This window comes from Mya arenaria, chromosome 16 (genome assembly GCF_026914265.1).
Source record: "Mya arenaria isolate MELC-2E11 chromosome 16, ASM2691426v1".
Taxonomy (NCBI): Eukaryota; Metazoa; Mollusca; class Bivalvia; order Myida; family Myidae; genus Mya; species Mya arenaria.
In genome coordinates, this window is record NC_069137.1 from 18,124,259 (window position 1) to 18,143,591 (window position 19,333).

Below are 19,333 nucleotides of genomic sequence, written 5' to 3' on the forward strand. Positions count from 1 at the left end.
ATGGCGGCTTGCCGAGGTAAGTTGTGTATTATCGATTCTAATGATGGCGGACAGTTTTTCTGCTGTAGGATTTTTGCAAATTGGTTGGATTTTGAAGTGTGTACGTATCAATTCTATTGTAATACCTTTTTATGGAAAGTAATGGATGTCGGAGAACACTTCAACATCGTTCTGTACTGCAGTACCATTGTTTTAAGACTGTTTCGTACCACAGCACATGGCATTAGTCAATTTAGAATGACTACACATGGCACATACCTGTACTGTATAATGATATATCATATACTGGGTGAGTACCTAAATCGGAACACTTTCGCAATATTTGTGAAATATTTTTAGTTAGACTTGCACTACAAGTTCGTGTACAAGTACAAAAACTTTCATCAGCATACTAGGATTCAAGACCAATTGAATTGGTTGATATAAATGGCATTTTTCAAGATACTACCAATCTGCATGAAAAGTACTTTATTAACGGCACAATCAAGGACTGCCATTTTTGTCCTCGGAGTACCTAAATATGGAACAGTTTTAATTTGTTATTCATTTTCATTTATTCTTTTAAAATTATTGCTCATTATTTTGTTTAAGTAAATTAATAATTTATGTTATTTACAGCTTGTCTTTTTTTGTCATTTTTGTCAGTAAAATTTGATGATTTCAGTAAAATACAGGCTGTACCAGTATGCTGTGATTATGGCAAGCATGAAGTCTTTCCCCCGCGTGCCATGTATTGACATTTGAACATGAAAAACTTTAAATGATCGCAGTTTTTGAAATACTGACCGGATAAATGTGTCCTTTGGAACATGTATCTGAAGCAAGCGTCTTTATTGATTAAAATCGTAAATAACCTGATCCCGATCGGAAAAACACTTTTATAATGGGTGTTCCATATTTAGGTACTGTTCCGATTTAGGTACTAGCCCAGTATATACACTTTATAGTAAGGTTTTTAACGGTGTTTAGTACGTGCTTATGTGGTGGTTAAAGGAGATAATAGTGTGTGAAAACTGGCTCTCTCAATATCGAAAACATGCAACAGATGCGAGGTGCCTGATCATGCAGTTAGAACTCAAGAACTGACATTTTGTGGTTTACCAGTATGCAAGAATTAGCAGTCGTGAAAATTATACTTTTGAATTCTTATAGTTTTGCTTGGCATCAAATTTTTTAACAAGCACTGCTATTTAAAATTCATAATTTGAGTAAGCCCGAAAGACATTTTACCAGTGCAGGGCTTCAGGGCTTGTGCTTATATTGACCACTATAATTATACATTGACAGATATATTTTACGATTTTTGATATGGCAAATCATTCACGCACAAGTTATTTTGTATCGAATGTGGGTAGTTATTCCGATTGCATCTATAGAATATCTTAAAAACAAGAAATATTACCAGATAATGTTACTTTTAAAAATAATAGTTCCGTACACAAAAAAACAAATATCCAACAAATTATTATGAGTTTGATGCATGTTTCTTCATTTCATACTGTCAAAACATAACAATATACAATACATGAATGACACCTGCAAGGCTGCGGTTCACAGTTTAACAACAATTGGAACACTTCAGCCATGGCCGAGTTGTAACGATTGTATATAAGAGGTCTTTCTCGAAGCTTGCCGAAGATGGTCAAGTTTTAAGCCTGGTACAATTGTTGTCTGTGTCGGTCAAGTTTCGTTTTGTTGGAAAGGTAAATCCTTTGTTTTAATGCATCTAATGCTTGTTTTGTGCAAAATATCTTTGCACTTGCACAGTAAAATATGAATATAAACCTTTATTATCTATTTCAAACCTAAAATGCTTCTCTAAATACAATTTCAATATTTTTCAAAACCCCCCTGTTTTTGCACAAACCCGTATACAAGTTATGGATCGGAAGAATCCCATATAACATGTCTATTATTTTAGACTAGGCAAGAATCTGCATGTGCAGCCACAATCGATGCAGTATGATTTGTATATATATACATTGACAACACGAACATCAACAGAATAAATGCCCCAGATTTGAGTAAAACAAAAATTAATATCAATTTATTTCCTAAATCATGGTCTTAAATGTGCGGCAACATGTGCATGTTGTTTAAGTCAGAAGTCATTTTTACAGTCATTGTTGGAGTACGATTTATTAAAGTTCTATTGCATAACTGATCTGATTAAATTTATTGCCTTTCCTTTTAAAAAGGATGAATTCAGGTGTGAAATATAGAATATATAGAGGATATTTGTTTATTTCAGTGTAAGATCGTATTTTATTTCACGAGTGTCATAGAAAAACATATTTTCACGAGTGGCGAAGCCACGAGTGAAAATGTAGTATTTTTATGATCACGAGTGAAATTAAATGCGATCTTACACTGAAATAAACAAATTTTCTGTTTCTTTTATGCTTATTTTCGGAGTTTTATTTGTTTTTTATTTATTTCTGAATAACCCCCTTCTTTGAAAAGGGTGGGCTTTACGCCGCTACCCGTGGGGCGCCCCTCATGCATAATTATAGCTGTCAACGTTTTTACTTTCGGTTTGCTGAGAAATAGTTCTCTGCTATTCATTCTTATAGCTTAATATTCGCTCGTTTTTTATTGCAAAGCTTTATGAACAGTAAAAAATGAAGTATTATTAGTGCACAAATGTTCCAAAAAATAATGAAAACACTTTTTATTTTAACCAAATTACTACGCCGCTATTTATAGAATGAAAATTTGGAAGGTCAAATGTGTTAGCAAAACAAATGTGGATACTCATTGGATTTTAACCATTCTTCTTAGTTTAAGACTGCATATACGCGTGTTTTTATAGTAAGTTAATATACAGTCATCTTACTGTCAGAGACCAGTCTGTTTCGCTTTAAAATGTTTGTTTTCCAGAAGAGTAAATGCCACGCTAGTTTGTTGACACATTTTGAGATGTGGGTGGGGTAAAAAAATATTGGATCTATCTGTAAATTGTTGTGTGAATTCTCCAGGAAGCTCATTTTACGTACTACAACGGTTAACAGTTCAAAATACATTTGATCGATGCTATAAAATTTTATTTATCTTCGAACAGTTGTTTTTGTCTGTAATTTGTTTGGAATGAAAGCAAATGTTCGAACATTCAGCTTCAAAGATCAGTAAAATGTTTGATAAACGGGATAACCGGTAATAAACGGTAAGTTGTTAATTTCCAATTATATATTTATTTAAATTTATAAAATATTTCTTTATGTAACAACAAAGGATTTTAAAAGTAGTTCTGAAAATTGATATTTTCACTCCTTATTTTGCAGTGAAAATATCAAATTGATATTTTCAGTGTTGTTATTTCACTGTTAAAACCCCATATTTCATTGTAAAGCATGAAAGAAAAGTATATTATTATATTAGTGCATAATACTAATACAGTTAAATGGAAACTATAAGCTTTCACCGATCTTTATCGTAATGTGAAAGAAAAAGTAAGATGTTAAAAGGCTGCCAAACCATGTTTTCAAATTTGTCTTTCTGTTAATCTTTGAAATTTAAATGGCTGTAACACAATTGTTTATTTTCAAAAAAAACGATCCTAATATTGATTGTAAAAAGACCCATCCATTTCAGAAGATGTTGAAATATCGGAAGAATGAGAGCATGTGTTTCTTTTTCATATTTTCCTAAAAATGGTCGAAATTAGCACAAGCCCGCAAGTCCTGCACTGGTAAAATGTCTTCCAGGCTTGCTCAAATTCTAAATTTTATATAGCAGGGCTTGTTCATAAACATGATTCCATGCAATAGTATAAGAATTCGGGCTTGTTCATCCGAAAGTCTAATTTCAATGACTGCCACAGTAATAGCAGATCGAGATAGGACTCAGTACACATCCATGTACTCCTCATTTCTTTTGGAACTTTCAGGCCTTATGATATATGGATTTTGTCCAAGTGGCCTTTGGTTAAAAATGCTATTTCACAGACTGACTTCAGAAAACCTTCATTAGTAACTTTTGCCCGTTTTTTTTGTAAATGCATGCTGTTTTGACAACATCTAGTTAATATGTTTATGGGAAAAGTAGATTCACGAAATTATTTAGACTACATTGATTCATTATGACTTACTTATTTGATAATGAGATAAGCTTGGGTCTAATTATGCAAACACATTGTCTGCTCATAAAGCACCAATCACACAGGGCAGTATTGGGAGCTATGCTAAAAAGCCTAGATGAAACACTTTGATACACAGCATTGATTAAGCATGTCATTTGTGTAAACCCAGATGGTTATGTCATTAACTGGCGTGAGAAGTAAGTGGATTGAATAGTGGCTGTTTACATCAGACTGTTGTTGATATGTTGTCATTGTTCCAGCCTCATTTTATTGCAATTGCAGATGTTTTTGGCCAGAATCAACGCCCTTGCAGAAAAAAAGCCAACCAAAACTACCTTCAGACAAACACGGCTGAAATTGAGCTGAATTTGTGCTATATGCAGTATATCGATCAATACATAGGTATGATTTTGTCGTGATACATTAGCAGCATATTTGTGGACTTAGTCAGGGAATTGAATTTAGAAAAAAATACTGCTCACCCCTTTGTGTTTGTTAGAAAAATGTATGTACTTAAAAACAACAACAATGTTTTCTGATATGCAGTCTGCACAAAATATCTTGCCGATGTTCTCATCATTGTCTGTATTGAAGTCTAATTCTAGGTGGAGTTTCGTCTCCCATTGAGTAACAGTTTCTTTGGACAGTTTGTTAATTTGGGCTGCTATGTCGGATTAGTTTGATCATCACCATCGGCCTTCGTAGATATTAAATATCAATGCATAAAAAACTTTAAAAATATTATTGCTTGTCATGATAATGGACTGTGCCTCAAAATTGATATAAGTCAAATACAGCCGTCTAGAATCTGAGCACGAAATAACTGTCTACAACGTGTGAGTTGTGTATACGTCATCATTTTGTGTGTTTACAAGAAATGGAAAGTAAACAAATTGAAAGTTGTTCTTTTTCAAGAGTTTTCACTCGCATTTTTATACCCCCGACAAACGAAGTTTGAAGGGGGTATATTGGAGTCACCCTGTGGTCGGTTTGTCGGTCGGTCCTTTGCAATCTACCTTGTCTGGAGTATAACTTAAAAACTACTTGATATATAAATATTGCCCTTTATTTGTTTTTTTTGCTGTCAATTTTTTTTGTCTTTGTTTTTTTTTGGAGGTAAACTATACATTGCAAAAAGGAGACTCTAGACAAGTACACTTTTGATAGGCCAAAAAAGAACACTTTTTTAACATTCCATCTAGAAAAAGCAATCAAAGTAAATGTGAATTTAAAATTTGGTGGCATGGCACAATATTTATCTCAGGTTTTACGATAAGTATCTCTTCTCCTTAAAGTTCCCCCACTTCTCCCTAATTTGACTGGTGGGAGAAGTGACTTCTCCCCAAAAATTCAGCCTTGTGAGAGCCCTGGTGATAACAACCCGAGATGGTAAAGAAAGTGTCTGAAGTGAAAATGAACAAGAAAGAAGAATTAAGAGCAATCGGTCGGGATATTACTACAATGTGTGCATGAACATGCATGTACTTTGATATCAATACAATGCATTGTTTTCCCATTTAAGGAAGCACCATGTTTTGGGCCCACCCTGCCCTTTTTAATTCCTGGCTAAAACACTATTTACTGGTTCCAGGTAATAGAGTGTTTGCTAGGCAAGAGCTCTTGAAGGGGCAGTTTATTCTCGAGTGCAGAGGAGAACTATGTAAACAGCAGTCTGATGGTGATGAAATGTTCAAATACCATTTCAGGCATAACAACAAGGAATACTGGTATGTATATATAGTTTTTGTGTAAGCTATAATTTTTGTAGTAATAAATTGCTATTTATTTTCTTTTATACACTACTTTTTTAGCTTATCTTTTTGTCCATTGATAAAGTCTGGATAGTGTGATGGCCTTGTGGTCGTACCAAAACTCTCTCTCAGATTACATGGTTACAGTTAAGTTTTGTTTTGTAAAACTATGCATTGACATAATATCTTGTCGTGTCTGGGCGGTAATTTTGGGTTAAAATTCAGCGCTATTCCCAGTGCAAAAAAACATACATTTTCCCCATGACTGGAAAATATGTGTGGTTTATATTAAGAAAACAATATTAAGCAATGTCGGGTGCATTCTCCAAACAAAAAAACATTATCAAAGTCAATAGTTTTCTTGGTTTCAATATTTTAAACTGAAGCATTGTTGTTCACAAAATAAAAAAAAAATCTAATGACACCCAAAGTAGTGAAAAAAACACATAGGAACATTAAACACATAGGGACATTAAACACATAGGGACATTTGTCATAATACATTTCCTTTCTTTGTAGTAATGTTATGTTTCAATTGTTTTAATAGCATCGATGCCTCAAAAGACACGTGTCTGGCATGCATGGTCAACGACTTGGACCGATACACAAAGCCTAATTGCAAAATGGTTAAAGTTGTTGATGACAGACATCAACCAAGACTCTGTCTGTATGCAACTGAAATGATCAGCAAAGACACTGAATTGAGGTACGATTATGGTGTTGCTGATGTACCTTGGAGAAAGCGAAAGGTAAATAAAATGTTCTAATTTTCTCTTCTTTTTAATTGAAGTCAAAATACTGAATGCATTGTACTCAAACTCTGTTGGATGTTAAATAAAGTCTGACGGGTATTGCTTCTCACTTGGGTAAAATTTGTATTATTGATTTCCCCTATTGATACCCCAATTTGGTGTGAGCTTTATGACGTCACAAATTTTAATAATAGACCATCATACAACCTCAACCTCTAGTTTCGTTAAGTGTTGAATTATTTCTTTCATTGCTTGTTTTTATGAATTATTCCCTTTAAAACCTATAAAAACTTACGGATATACTACTATTTTGTCTTGATTGAAATGTATGTTATAATTTATTACATAGCCTATGGTGTAGATACAGACATGACTTAATCAATAATTGAATTCCTTGTAAATGAGATTGTTTTATTAGCAAGGTGCACACAATCAAAGCTATTTCATTCAAATGGACTTAACTTGAATCCAGACAACTATCGGCAACTTTATGATAGTAAGTTGAATCATAATGTTGACATCAATGTCTCTGCATTTACAAACTTGTATACCATATTTTGCAGAAAAATGATGTCAAGCCTGTGGTTTTTGAACAATTCAGTAATATCGAGATGTTCCTTGTTAATTGTTTTTGTTATTTGCATGGTTTTTTTGAATATGCAAAAGTGAGAACTACATATTCAGTGTACATGAAAAGTCTTTTAGCGTTCAAAAATATTGATTATTAAAACAATTGGTACTTACTGTTTCTAAGAAGCGTGTACATGGGATTTAATGTTTAATAAAAAAAAATCATATTGCCTTAAAAAATTCAAAGCAAACAATTCTTTTTGTATTATTAAATACAGAGAGACAATTTTTTTCTGTCGTAGTTCGAATTTACACATGACATATGATATATAAAAGCCTGGCAATGTCATGTTCTCTGACTCATTTCATGTACACTGTATTTGCCTTACATTATTTTATTTTCCAACTTCATCTAACAGTTATATGACTTAATTTTCCGCCCCACCATTTGAATATTCATAATTTTGTTCTCCATTTGAACAAGATTACGGAAAGCCCTGTCCTACTATTGCCATAAAAATTCACTAAGTAATAAAAAAAATCTCAATAGTTTTTTTACTTTTTCAGTCTGTGTCTTGTTTTTTTGTTTGTTAGAATTTCGTGTTTAAAAGTTGTTCATCAGAACGTTTGTGGGAATCTTTAAACTGTTGAAATGAATAGTTTTTTCCAGGGATGCAAACGAATGGCAAAATTGATATTCAAATATTCGGTAATTCTTTTGATCGAATATTCGAATATTCGATCACAGGCAAGATTGTCTAAAAACTTCTATATTGCATCGATCATTTGCGTTCCAAATAATGACTTCCGGTATGACATTTGCCGAATAATTTTATTGATGTCGGATTGTATGACGTCGTCTGTAATACGTGTAGTGGCTTTATTGTGCAATTTCAAAATAACTTTGCATATGTTATCTAGAATTATACTAGTATGTCATATTGTTTCATTACAAAAACTACGTCGATATATCAAAAGTCAAGGTCATGGCATCTTCACCGTTGCAAACGGTCTGGTTTCCGTCGACTTGTTATTATTTTGTACCCGTCTTTCGTTTGTTACTTGTTTTTGCACTAGGATGTTTTCCTTTCACATGATTCCATAGATTTGTGGTAGTTCCCAAGTACGTAAGACTAACACTGCACAACTTGCACGACACTGTTTTCTTGTCTACAGACCGCGTGAAATAATTCCAAACTTCAGATGAAGCAGGCATTTTGTCGATTATTTTGTTTACGTGTATTTGTTATATTTATTTCCGAACAGTTCGAGAGAGCTTATTCACAAGGAATGATGGACATCAAATTTTATGCGCATTATATTCAGTGCGATTTTAGCTACATTGCTCAGTTTAATTGACATACAAAAGAAATATTTTGTGTTATTGCTGACATGACGAACCCTTAATTGGCATCGTTTAAAATAGGTTCCAATCCCCTTTCAACTTTATTTATTTCATTGCCGCTAATTGGCAGGGGACGGCACACGTAAAATTATTTGTTTATTTCGCCATGATGATGGGCCTTAATTGACACTTGACGCGCCACTGTGTATTGTCTAGATGCTCGCGCCTCGATAATTGGTGACATGCGTGGGTGTATTGACGAAACGAGGGTAAATTAGAGCGTTTTAATCTTTAAATATAAATGTTAAATAAATGTTCAAGATGGAACAAAATTTAGAAAAAAAGTAAAAAATAAACGAATATTCGAATACCGATTTTAATATTCGAATACCATTCTTTTGATCGAATATTCGAATATTCGTTTGCATCCCTAGTTTTTTCCATAATTAATTCATTATGTGATTGGCCTTTGTCAAGACCACACAATCATCTATACTGCAGTTCATCATTATGTAAAATTACCTCCAGCTCATTTATCCTAAGTGTGTTAGAATTGTACCTCAGAAGGTTTGTCATAATTTAAAATTGTAAAATGATTTCATGGCGCTTGATATACATGGTTGTGTGCTGAAGACAGATACTTTTATGATATCTCATAAATGATTATGAATCCCAATTGGGCTAATTAAAATCATCCGTGTGTCCTTTGTCCCTCCCAGTTGTGTCTGGACTGTTATGAAGTCATCTATGGACTGATTTTAAAATACTTTTGCAAATGTGTTATGCATACAAAGACGTCACGTTGTGTGCAAGGCCAATGTCCTTACCTCCAAGGTCAAAATTACACTATATAACCCGGACTGTATCCTCTTCATGTATAGACAGTTCTCAAAGTAATTTGCTGTTTTGCATACAAAGATGACATTCCACTTGCAGGACCCGTGTCCCTACCTCAAAGGTCACACTAATGGTTTGATTTCTATGGAATGCTGCGTTTAATGACATAGAGTATATCTGTTCATGTCCGAACTGTATCTTTCACATGTATGGAAATTTTGAAATTATTTGGCACACATGTTTAGTATACTTTAGGCATGTGTTACGTGCAAGGTTTGTGTTCTTACCTCCAGGGTCAACGTCACACTTTGTGTTTGATCATTATAGATTGTTCAATATACATACCGTACATTGAGTATAGGTGGTCATATCCAGGCTGTAACCTTTTGATGTTTGGACAATTTTTAAAATAACTTTGCACATCTGTAAACCACATAAAGACAGCCTTTAAGACCTGTTTCCCTTTGTAAAAGATCCAGGTCACACTTGTCTATGTTTTATTACCTCACAAAGTATGCCAAAAGTTTTTAAATAATGGTGTGTTGCTGTGTGATAAATGACTGTATATAACTTTTTAAAATTTTAAAATGACCTTGCAACTCCTGAAACCCTGTCTTTGAACATAAGACAAATACTTCTCATGGCATTGTGACATGGCAGATGTGCGCATGGTATAGAATTTTGATACATTTCAGATGCTGTTAAAGATGGTCATACAGCTGCAGATACTACAGAGGTCACAGAAACATCTGAAGATGCCCTCGGTGAATCAGCAGAAGTCTTGGAACATGCTTATCATGGTAAACTTGAGTGCTATTTAGTTCATACTAATTGATTTAAGCCTGATTGTGTAAAAGCTAACAGCTTATTTTAAACACACTCCAGTCGGTTTTCTTGGTCAAACTCACCAGTACTGAGGGTAAATATGAGAGGAAACTAGAACATTTTCCTCACTGGGGATCAAACCTAGCACCTCTTGGCTGCGAGGCGGACACTATAACTCTGAGCCATCCTTACATTAATTGTGTTTATGATCTGAAACAGGTACATACATGTTTCTGTTGCATCTAGACAAGCATCGACTTTAAAGTACCTCATGATGTATGCTAAAAGTTTGTAATGAATTGTGTGTGTTGGAGTCAAACCTCAGAAAGTTTGTTAAGCTTAATTCAGTAAAACTTATGCTTGTTCTCAATCAACAGATTTATTCAGTCTGGGTTATTTAATCACTCATTGGGTGTCACCTTGGGGGACATTATTTCTCGGAATGACAAACACATGTTGATTTATACATCTAGATCTTGTATGTTCGTAATTTGGCGATGTAAGCATCTAGTTAGTTAATAATTGCTTGTGTTATTTTTGTACCTGAATACCAGTATATATGTGTGAAGCTTTTAGCTTTAATGAGTTTGTAACAGAATACAATCAACTTAACTGTGTGTTTCAGATGCTGTAGGGAACAGTGGGACAGTTGCCCCATCCACAGTTGCCCCATCCACAGTTGTCTCTGAACATGCTGAAGGGCCGCCTCAAGGTAAATTGAATACAAAAACCAAGTTTCTTTACATAGTTATTTCTCACTGGTGACCACAATCTGTTGATGTTAATTACTTAAGACTATTTTTCTGTGATGAGGTACCTCATAAAGTAGACATAATGCTTGTAAAGATGAACATGGAATATGTGTGTGTGTGTGTGTGTGTGTTGCTTACATATGTTAGATATCTTGTCATCTATTAAAATCAGGCTTATTATACTCTTTAACATGTATTTGGACAAAGTATGCGTAAAAATATTGGTGAAATGTGTGTGTTGAAATGAAGAACCTCTGTGTGAATTGGGTCATCTTGTGTCGGAAAACTTAATTGTTAGGTCACATAAGAAATAGCCTATTTATACCGTCTTAACCATTTTTTTTACCTTTCTTAAACATGGTGAGATTGCTTCCCTGTACAAATTCTTGGACAACTCTTATACTTGTTTAACATAATTGAATTGATCATCAGATTGGCAGATGTTTAAACCATACAGATGTAATTCAATCATACTTCATTTGAAAGTTTTCAAAAGACATATTTCTATGTTTTATTACCTCACAGAATATGCCAACAGCTTTAAACTAATGGTGTGTTACTGTTTGTCAAAATTGTAGCTCTGAGTGCTTGTATGGTAACTTAAAACTAAACTTACATCTCCTGAAACCTATGTTTGTGAACATAAGACAAATACTTTACTATCTCACAGCATTGTGACATGGCAGATGTGCGCGTGGTATAGAATTTTGATACATTTCAGATGCTGTTAAAGATGGTCATACAGCTGCAGATACTACAGAGGTCACAGAAACATCTGAAGATGCCCTCGGTGAATCAGCAGAAGTCTTGGAACATGCTTATCCTGGTAAACTTGAGTGCTCATTAGTTTATACTACTTTATTTAAGCCTGATTGTGTAAAGCTAACAGCTTATTTTAAACACACTCCAGTCGGTTTCCTTAGTCAAATCAGTACTAAGACAGTGTACATATGAGTGGAAACTAGAACATTTTCTGAGCGGAAATCAAACCTAGTGCCCACCTCTTGGTTGTGAGGAGGACACTCTACCTCTGAGCCATCCTGACATTAATTTCATCAAGCTTATGACTGAAACAGGTACATTCTTTTTTATGTTGCACCTAGACCAGCACAGTCTTTAAAGTACCTCATGATGTATACTAAAAGTTTGTAATGAAATGTGTGTGTTGAAGTTAAACCTCAGAATGTTTTTTAAGCTTTATTTAGTAAAACTTATTCTTGTTCTTAAATTATTAGATTCATAGAGTCTGGGTTATTTTTTCACTTATTTGGTGTCACCTCAGGGACATTATTTCTCAGAACAACAAACAATTGTTGATATATACATCCAGATATTGTATGTTTGTTATTTAGTGATACACTGATGTAAGCATCTAGTTAGTTTACAATTGCATGTGTTATTTTCATCTCCCCCCCCCCCCACCCACCCACCCACCCACCCACAGATTTTAAAATAACTTGCCACATGTGTTCCACATACCAAGACGACGTGTCGCGTGCAAGACTCGTGTCCCTACCTCAAAGGTCAAGGTCACACTTAGTGTTTATTCACGATGGAGTGCTGCATATAAGGACATAGAGTATAGGTTGTCGTGTTCGGGCTGTAACTTTCTCATGTATGGACAGATTTTAAAATAACTTGCCACATGTGTTCCACATACCAAGACGACGTGTCGCGTGCAAGACCCGTGTCCGTACCTCAAAGGTCAAGGTCACACTTAGTGTTTATTCACGATGGAGTGCTGCATATAAGGACATAAAGTATAGGTTGTCGTGTTCGGGCTGTAACTTTCTCATGTATGGACAGATTTTAAAATAACTTGCCACATGTGTTCCACATACCAAGACGACGTGTCGCGTGCAAGACCCGTGTCCCTACCTCAAAGGTCAAGGTCACACTTAGTGTTTATTCACAATGGAGTGCTGCATATAAGGACATAGAGTATAGGTTGTCGTGTCAGGGCTGTTACTTTCCCTTGTATGGACAGATTTTAAAATCACTTGCTACATGTGTTCCACATACGAAGACGACGTGTCGTGTGCAAGACCCGTGTCCCTACCTCTAAGGTGAAAGATACACAAGTGTTTATTCACAAGGGAATTCTGAATATAAGGACATAACAGTGTAGGTTGTCAAGTATGGGTGGTATTTTTTTATGTTCAGAGGCAATTTAAAATAACTTGCCATATGTATTTGACACGTAAAGGCAAGATCAACTTTTCATGTACTGACCTTGTTCGTAGGTCAATGTCACATTCGGGGGCATTCGTCACATACTGTGACAACTCTTGTTTATACCTGAATACCAGTATATTTTTGTGAAGTTTTAAGCTTTAATGAGTTTGTAACAGTTTACATTCAACTTAAATTTGTGTTTCAGATGCTGTAGAAATCAGAGGGATAGTTTACCATCCACAGTTGTCTCTGAACATGCTGAAGGGCCGCCTCAAGGTAAATTGAATACGAAACCAACTTTCTTTGAGTAATAATTTGTCGCTGGTGATCACAGTCTGTTGATGTTCATAACTTAAAGACTTTTTCTGTCAAAAGGTACCTCATAAAGTAGACACAATGCTTATTAAGATATACCTCGGAATGTGTGTGTTTGTTTGTGTGTGTGTGTGTTCCTTACAAAATGTTATAAATTTCAAAATACCATCAGTTATACTGCAGTTTGATTACCTCACAAAGTATGCTAAAAGCTTCTCAAGATTTGTGTATTGCTCACTTGTTGTGTGTTCAACTTGTACCTCAAAATGTTTGTATGTAACTTAAAATTGATTTTAGGACATCTGACATATGTTGGTGTACATACAATCCTATCAGTTTTAGCATGTCTGTTTTTCAAAGAAAATATCACCATGGTGCCTGGTCAGCGGGGGAGTGAAAAATCTTCAAATAAAGTCACAACTCTTTGGGCAATCATGGCCCTCTTGTTAAAATATTAGCATATTTTCTTGGTTGAAACATTGATAATCATTTCATAATGAACAAAGGGAATGAAAACCAGGCAATATCTGAAGAGAATGATGAAGTTGATTCTTTAAAAGTGAAATGACCATTGAGAAAAAATAATGGAATTCAAGATCGAGATTAAATGTATAAGGTAACCGGAAAGGTCTTGTTTCCTTCACCTGTCATACCTGAATGTGTCTGTTTTAAAAGCTTGTCAGAAAGACATACATCATTACATGTATCCCTGATACAGAATGAACCCACAACTGTTTGAGTGAGATACCTGCACATAGACTAGATAATTAACCTTGCTCTCAAGGAATCTTGTTTTGTCATTTCATTTTATTGATTAAGGATGTGTTCAGTGCACATATTATGAATAATGTTAGTTTCTTTCATGTACTACTATAAACAATAAAAACATTGGTGACTGCTTCGCCAATGGAAAGGGCTACAACAGACACCTTTCCATGAAGTTGTGAAACACTTCTACATCAGCTATAGGTGACTTGTGCTAAACTTTACCTATCCGGTATATAAAACAATGTTATGTACCGTAAGCATACTTAGTAATCTTAAGCAATTGTTTGCAGGACATGTTTTTCTATTTTTGTACATGTTTTTTTGCAGCAATGTTCAAGATTTGACCCAGCAGCAGCTACAGTATTATGGTTGATCAGAGTGATAGGCATCTGCGGAAAATATTTGGAGGATATATTCTCTGCGAGAGACATATTGCATTCAAGCAGGAAGGAAGAAGCAAAAGTAAGGCATTTATGAGCTCAAACAATTTCAGGAATAAATGCACTGTACTTTTATGGGTAATGTATGAACTTTAGGCCACACCAAATATTTGTTTATTTGTTCGATTGTGACCAAGAAAAGTTGAAGCAAGGAGCGGGAGCAACAAAATTCATATTTCCCATTTCTTTCACAACCAGGAGTTGACAAAGCTGATTTTTTTTAATTGTATAATGCCATAAATACATTCTTGAATTTTCCCTCCTAAATACAAGTTAAAATAAAGAACAAACAACACAAAAAGTATGCACATTATTATTCCTTGTATTTTAATATCTTTTACACCCAAACACCAGTAGAGTAAAATAACTTTTTGCATTAAAACCTTATCTTTAGAATGAGGAAACCAGAATTCTTATACTTCTGCTTGGCAATACAATTTTAAACAAGCCCTGCTGTATAAAACCCAGGATCTAAGCCAGCCCGGAACGTATTTTACGAGTGCGGCGCTTGTAGGCTTGTGCTAATTTCAACCACAAGTGAACAATATGCTTGGTCCAAAATGGTCAGCAAACAGTACCATTAACCCTACAGAATTATCAGGAGCTCTGCACTTGTAATTTAACTTTTTATGGTATTCCGCATCATAATGTTGTTTGGAAATATGGTTTTCATTATTCAACAATATTTATATATAGAGAGAGATTTCCAAAATTACTAGAAAACTGGCGCCAGTTTTTTAGAATGACTATTTAATGCTATTACAGTTCTGTTTGCCCATGACTTCAACCCAACCCTCTATAACACAGGTATATAATATAGACTGAACCGAGAATGTTGCAGTTTGAAACACTTTAAATGCATTTCAGATGCTGTTAAGACGATTATACAGTTGCAGAAACAACAGAGATCTCAAAACCATCTCAAGATGCTCTTGGTGCATCAACAGAAGATCAGAAGTGGACCATGCTTATCTTGGTAAACTGCAGGCTTAATTGAGCATTTTATCTGTAAATAGGTACATACTTTTTCCTGTTGCACCTAGACATGCATTGACTTTAGTACCTCATGATGTATGCTAAAAGTGTGTAATGAATTGTGTGTGTTGAAGTTTAACCGCAGATGTTTGTTCACCTTGATTTATTGTTGCCCAAAATGACAACACTTCTTGATTAATACATTTAGATCTAATAATTTTTGTAACATTTATAATTTATGTATCCAGTAAGTTAATAATTGCATGTGTTAATTTTGTACCTGAATACCAGTAAGCTTTCATAATATTGTAGCAGTTAACATTCAACTTAACTGTGTGTTTCAGATGCTACAGGGAACAATTGTACAGTTGCCCCATCCACTGTCATCTCTGAACATGCTGAAGGGCTGCCTGAAGGTAAATTCATGTTTGTATGTTGCTTGCAGATGTAGACTTATCTTGTTTCTCATTAAAAGTGTTCGCTTAAAAATAAGAGTTTTATTTATGATCCAATAGCTTTGCCGCAATGTTGCTGTCTGTTATATAGACAAAGTATGCTTCCAGTTACTGATGAAATGTGGTTGTTGAAATGAAGCACATCAGTGTGCACTGGGTCATCTTTTGTCGAAAAACTAACTTGTTAGGTCACTTAAAAAAGCCCTGTTATACTCAAGAGACCATTTTGGCACTGTCTTGATAAATCTGGTCATAATGTTTTCCTTGACAAAATCTTGGACAAATTTGATACTTGTTTTCCATAATTGTATTAATCCTGAGATTGACCATTGTTTAGACAACACAGCTCAAATGCAATCATATTTGTTTTAAAGGCTTTCTAAAGACAAGTCTCTATGAGTTTTTTTACCTCCTAAAGTATGCAAAAAGCTTTCTAAAATTGGTGTGTTGCTGTTTGTTAAAATTCTACCTCTGAATGCTTGTATACAACTTAAAGTTGTGTACATGAGGCAAATATTTTATATCTCACAAATGATGTTGCAATCATGAAATGTTATACATTTTTGCCGATTTTGTGATTTTTTAATCCACTTGTGGAATGGTGAGACCAACATTCACATGATCATTTAGAGTTTCAAGCTCTAGTTCCAATTTCCTCAAACCAGTTTGCACATATCTTCGAACTCTTCTGTTGCTCATAACATTGGTAGTTATATATATGATTTAAAGTGTAACGATATTCCTGGCTTGGTGTTTTATTCATGTTATTTAACCTTTATCTTTTGTCCAGCTTAATTCCTCTCTTGCATTTCAGCCAGGAACTTTCAGCGTTTAACAGAGGAGCAAGACCAACTCCTAAGAAAATGTTGAAGTGTTCAACATTACTATGAGACGGGAACTGAAGATGATAGACTGTATTAATTAAATCAAAAGCCACAAGTGTTTGAATTCTCTGAAGTGGAATTAAATAAAAAACACATTACACAGTTGGATAACGACAGATTGCACACTGAAACAATAATAAGTGTTCAAAGTGCTAGTACATCTTGTACATAGTGTCAAGGTGTCCAAGCATGTCTCTGTAAGCCAATGGTTCACTGCATATGAGGTTAATTTATATCTTACAGTGGATTGCAGCAAAAGGCCAGAGGAAAATATGTTTTGATACTCATCCGTATTTTGAAGAAGAAAAATGGGGCTGAATGGCATGTTTATTTTTTTATTTGACGGGCGGGCTGGGATGAGAATCTAAAATATTTTTTCTCTGGCTTAAGGCTTTATTCTTAGTATGTATCTATTATTTCATCATGATGAAGTCATCGTTACTATTCTACATTGTTAAAAATTAGATTCAATCATTTTTAGATTTCCGGAGGTTTTGAAGAGCATATTTTTAACAGCCAATGGGATGATAAGCACATTTCGAGTGTTACATGACCCAGCCTTTTTATCAAAAGTTGCTCAGGGTTCATTTTTGCGTGTCAGAGTAAAAGGCCTTGGAAACTTCAAAATGGCTGAAAAGGCTTGTCCAAGCACTTTATTTTCGCTTGCACTGTTTATCATCTAGGTTAATAAATATAATTTCAGTTGATTTGCAGAAAGTTTACCAGGATAAGAATTTGTCGATTGTTTCTATACAATAATAATTTCAATAAATTAACTTTATTTTCAAACAGTTTTGACACAATGACCACAACGAATTTATATTTTGTCACAACTAAAACTGGTACCAAGGTCTACTGCATTGTAAATGAAAAATAGAAGATATGTGTTGACATACGCTCGAACAACAATTTAACAAAATGGGTATGTCATGTACAACACTGATACAATGTTCTCAGTAGTGGTGACATTATGTCATAATAATTTTTGTCACAAATAGATTTTTAGAGTTGCCGATTGTTTTATTCAAACAGTAATTTCTCATTTGAATTTTATGGAGAAGTATATTTTAATTATACACATTCACAGTTAATGTGTAATTTCATGGTGTCAGTCATTGGTTTGCAGTTCAAGTTACTTTGTAGTTTCTCACTTGTATTTTGTGACATATTCTTGACATGTAAAGATGGCAAATGTATGTGATGAATGTGAGAGATTAACATTGTTCATTGCACAATGTATTCACATATGTGCTTGTTAACCTCGTTCACTATTTTATTTCCCTCTGCATGTAACCAAAAATGACTTGTATATAAAATGTCCATGATTTATTTAAAATTCCATAATCATGGCAACTCGACTCAGTCTCTGCAATATTCAAGTGTAGATCAAGGGGCAATCCCCTGGCATTATTAATTATTAAAATATTTAATTTTACTCGTTTTAATCTTCGAAAAAAGGTGAGGGCTCGCTCCACGGCGCTTCTTGTTTGTTTGTTTTTAGATTATTTTTGCTCTGAAGCAAAATGATGACCCCCAATTCTTTTGCTTATATTTTTTAATGAAATGTATAAAATACATGTACTTAAACGTGAAATAAATTTGCCTTAAAAGGATGCTTTGTTTTACACTGATGGTGAACAAAAAGTTCCTTCACGGAGTTCCACCTACAGAATGGAATGTATACAATGTATTGAGCGATCTATATAATGGACTTGAGGAACAAAATACTACGTCATTATCTTGATGAAACCCTGAAGTGGCTTTAAGGGGGACAGGGAACCCGCTGCTGGGAATTGGCTCTTTGTGCTCTAAATGGTAGCCAAAAAGTTATACTATAAGCCAGTGGCCAACACAGTTCGGGTAAACGTTTAATATTGTGGTCAGTTTGAAACGTTACGTGTGAAATAATGAAGATTTACATTAACAAGAGGAAACATTTCAAAACCAAAATAAATTTAGACGTTTTTATGAAGTATATTTTTACTCTAGCACCGCTTATTAGCAGCCAACCTACAAGTCCGAGTTTCCGAATGACAAATATGTCAAATTCTCTTACTCAGTTATTTCCCTTGACAATTATATCATATTTCTTTTGCATCATCGCTTTTAGATTTGACAGCCAACAAATTATACGCAATGTGAATAATAAGATGAAAATAAGCTCCATGGTTACACATAGGTATAAATAAAGGAAGAAACATAAACTTAGGCAAAACTATGCAGGTATCATCTTTAGTTTTAATTTTATTTCCGTCGGCTGGGTTTGGTTAGAATAAGGCAAAGGCCGATCAAGGGTTAAGTACAAAGCTCGTCTTTTTTGTTAATTGTGATTAAGTTGATGAAAGAAACACCACTGGAACACGTGTTACATGTCTATCCGGTCTCCGGACAGGTGAACAGTTGGTTAAATC

General features: G+C 34.4%; 1 protein-coding gene across 1 annotated transcript; it reads left to right on the plus strand.

The window, feature by feature from the left end:
* LOC128221460 (uncharacterized) lies at positions 1-18,526 on the plus strand. The gene is made up of 12 exons (XM_052930068.1): positions 1-16; positions 5,670-5,805; positions 6,377-6,578; positions 9,433-9,466; positions 10,029-10,133; positions 10,784-10,870; positions 11,632-11,736; positions 13,291-13,361; positions 14,496-14,630; positions 15,476-15,584; positions 15,928-15,999; positions 16,853-18,526. The coding sequence occupies exons 1-12, from the start codon at positions 1-3 to the stop codon at positions 16,906-16,908; spliced, it is 1,128 nt and encodes a 375-aa protein (XP_052786028.1). The 3' UTR covers positions 16,909-18,526.
* The last annotated feature ends 807 nt before the right edge of the window (positions 18,527-19,333 follow it).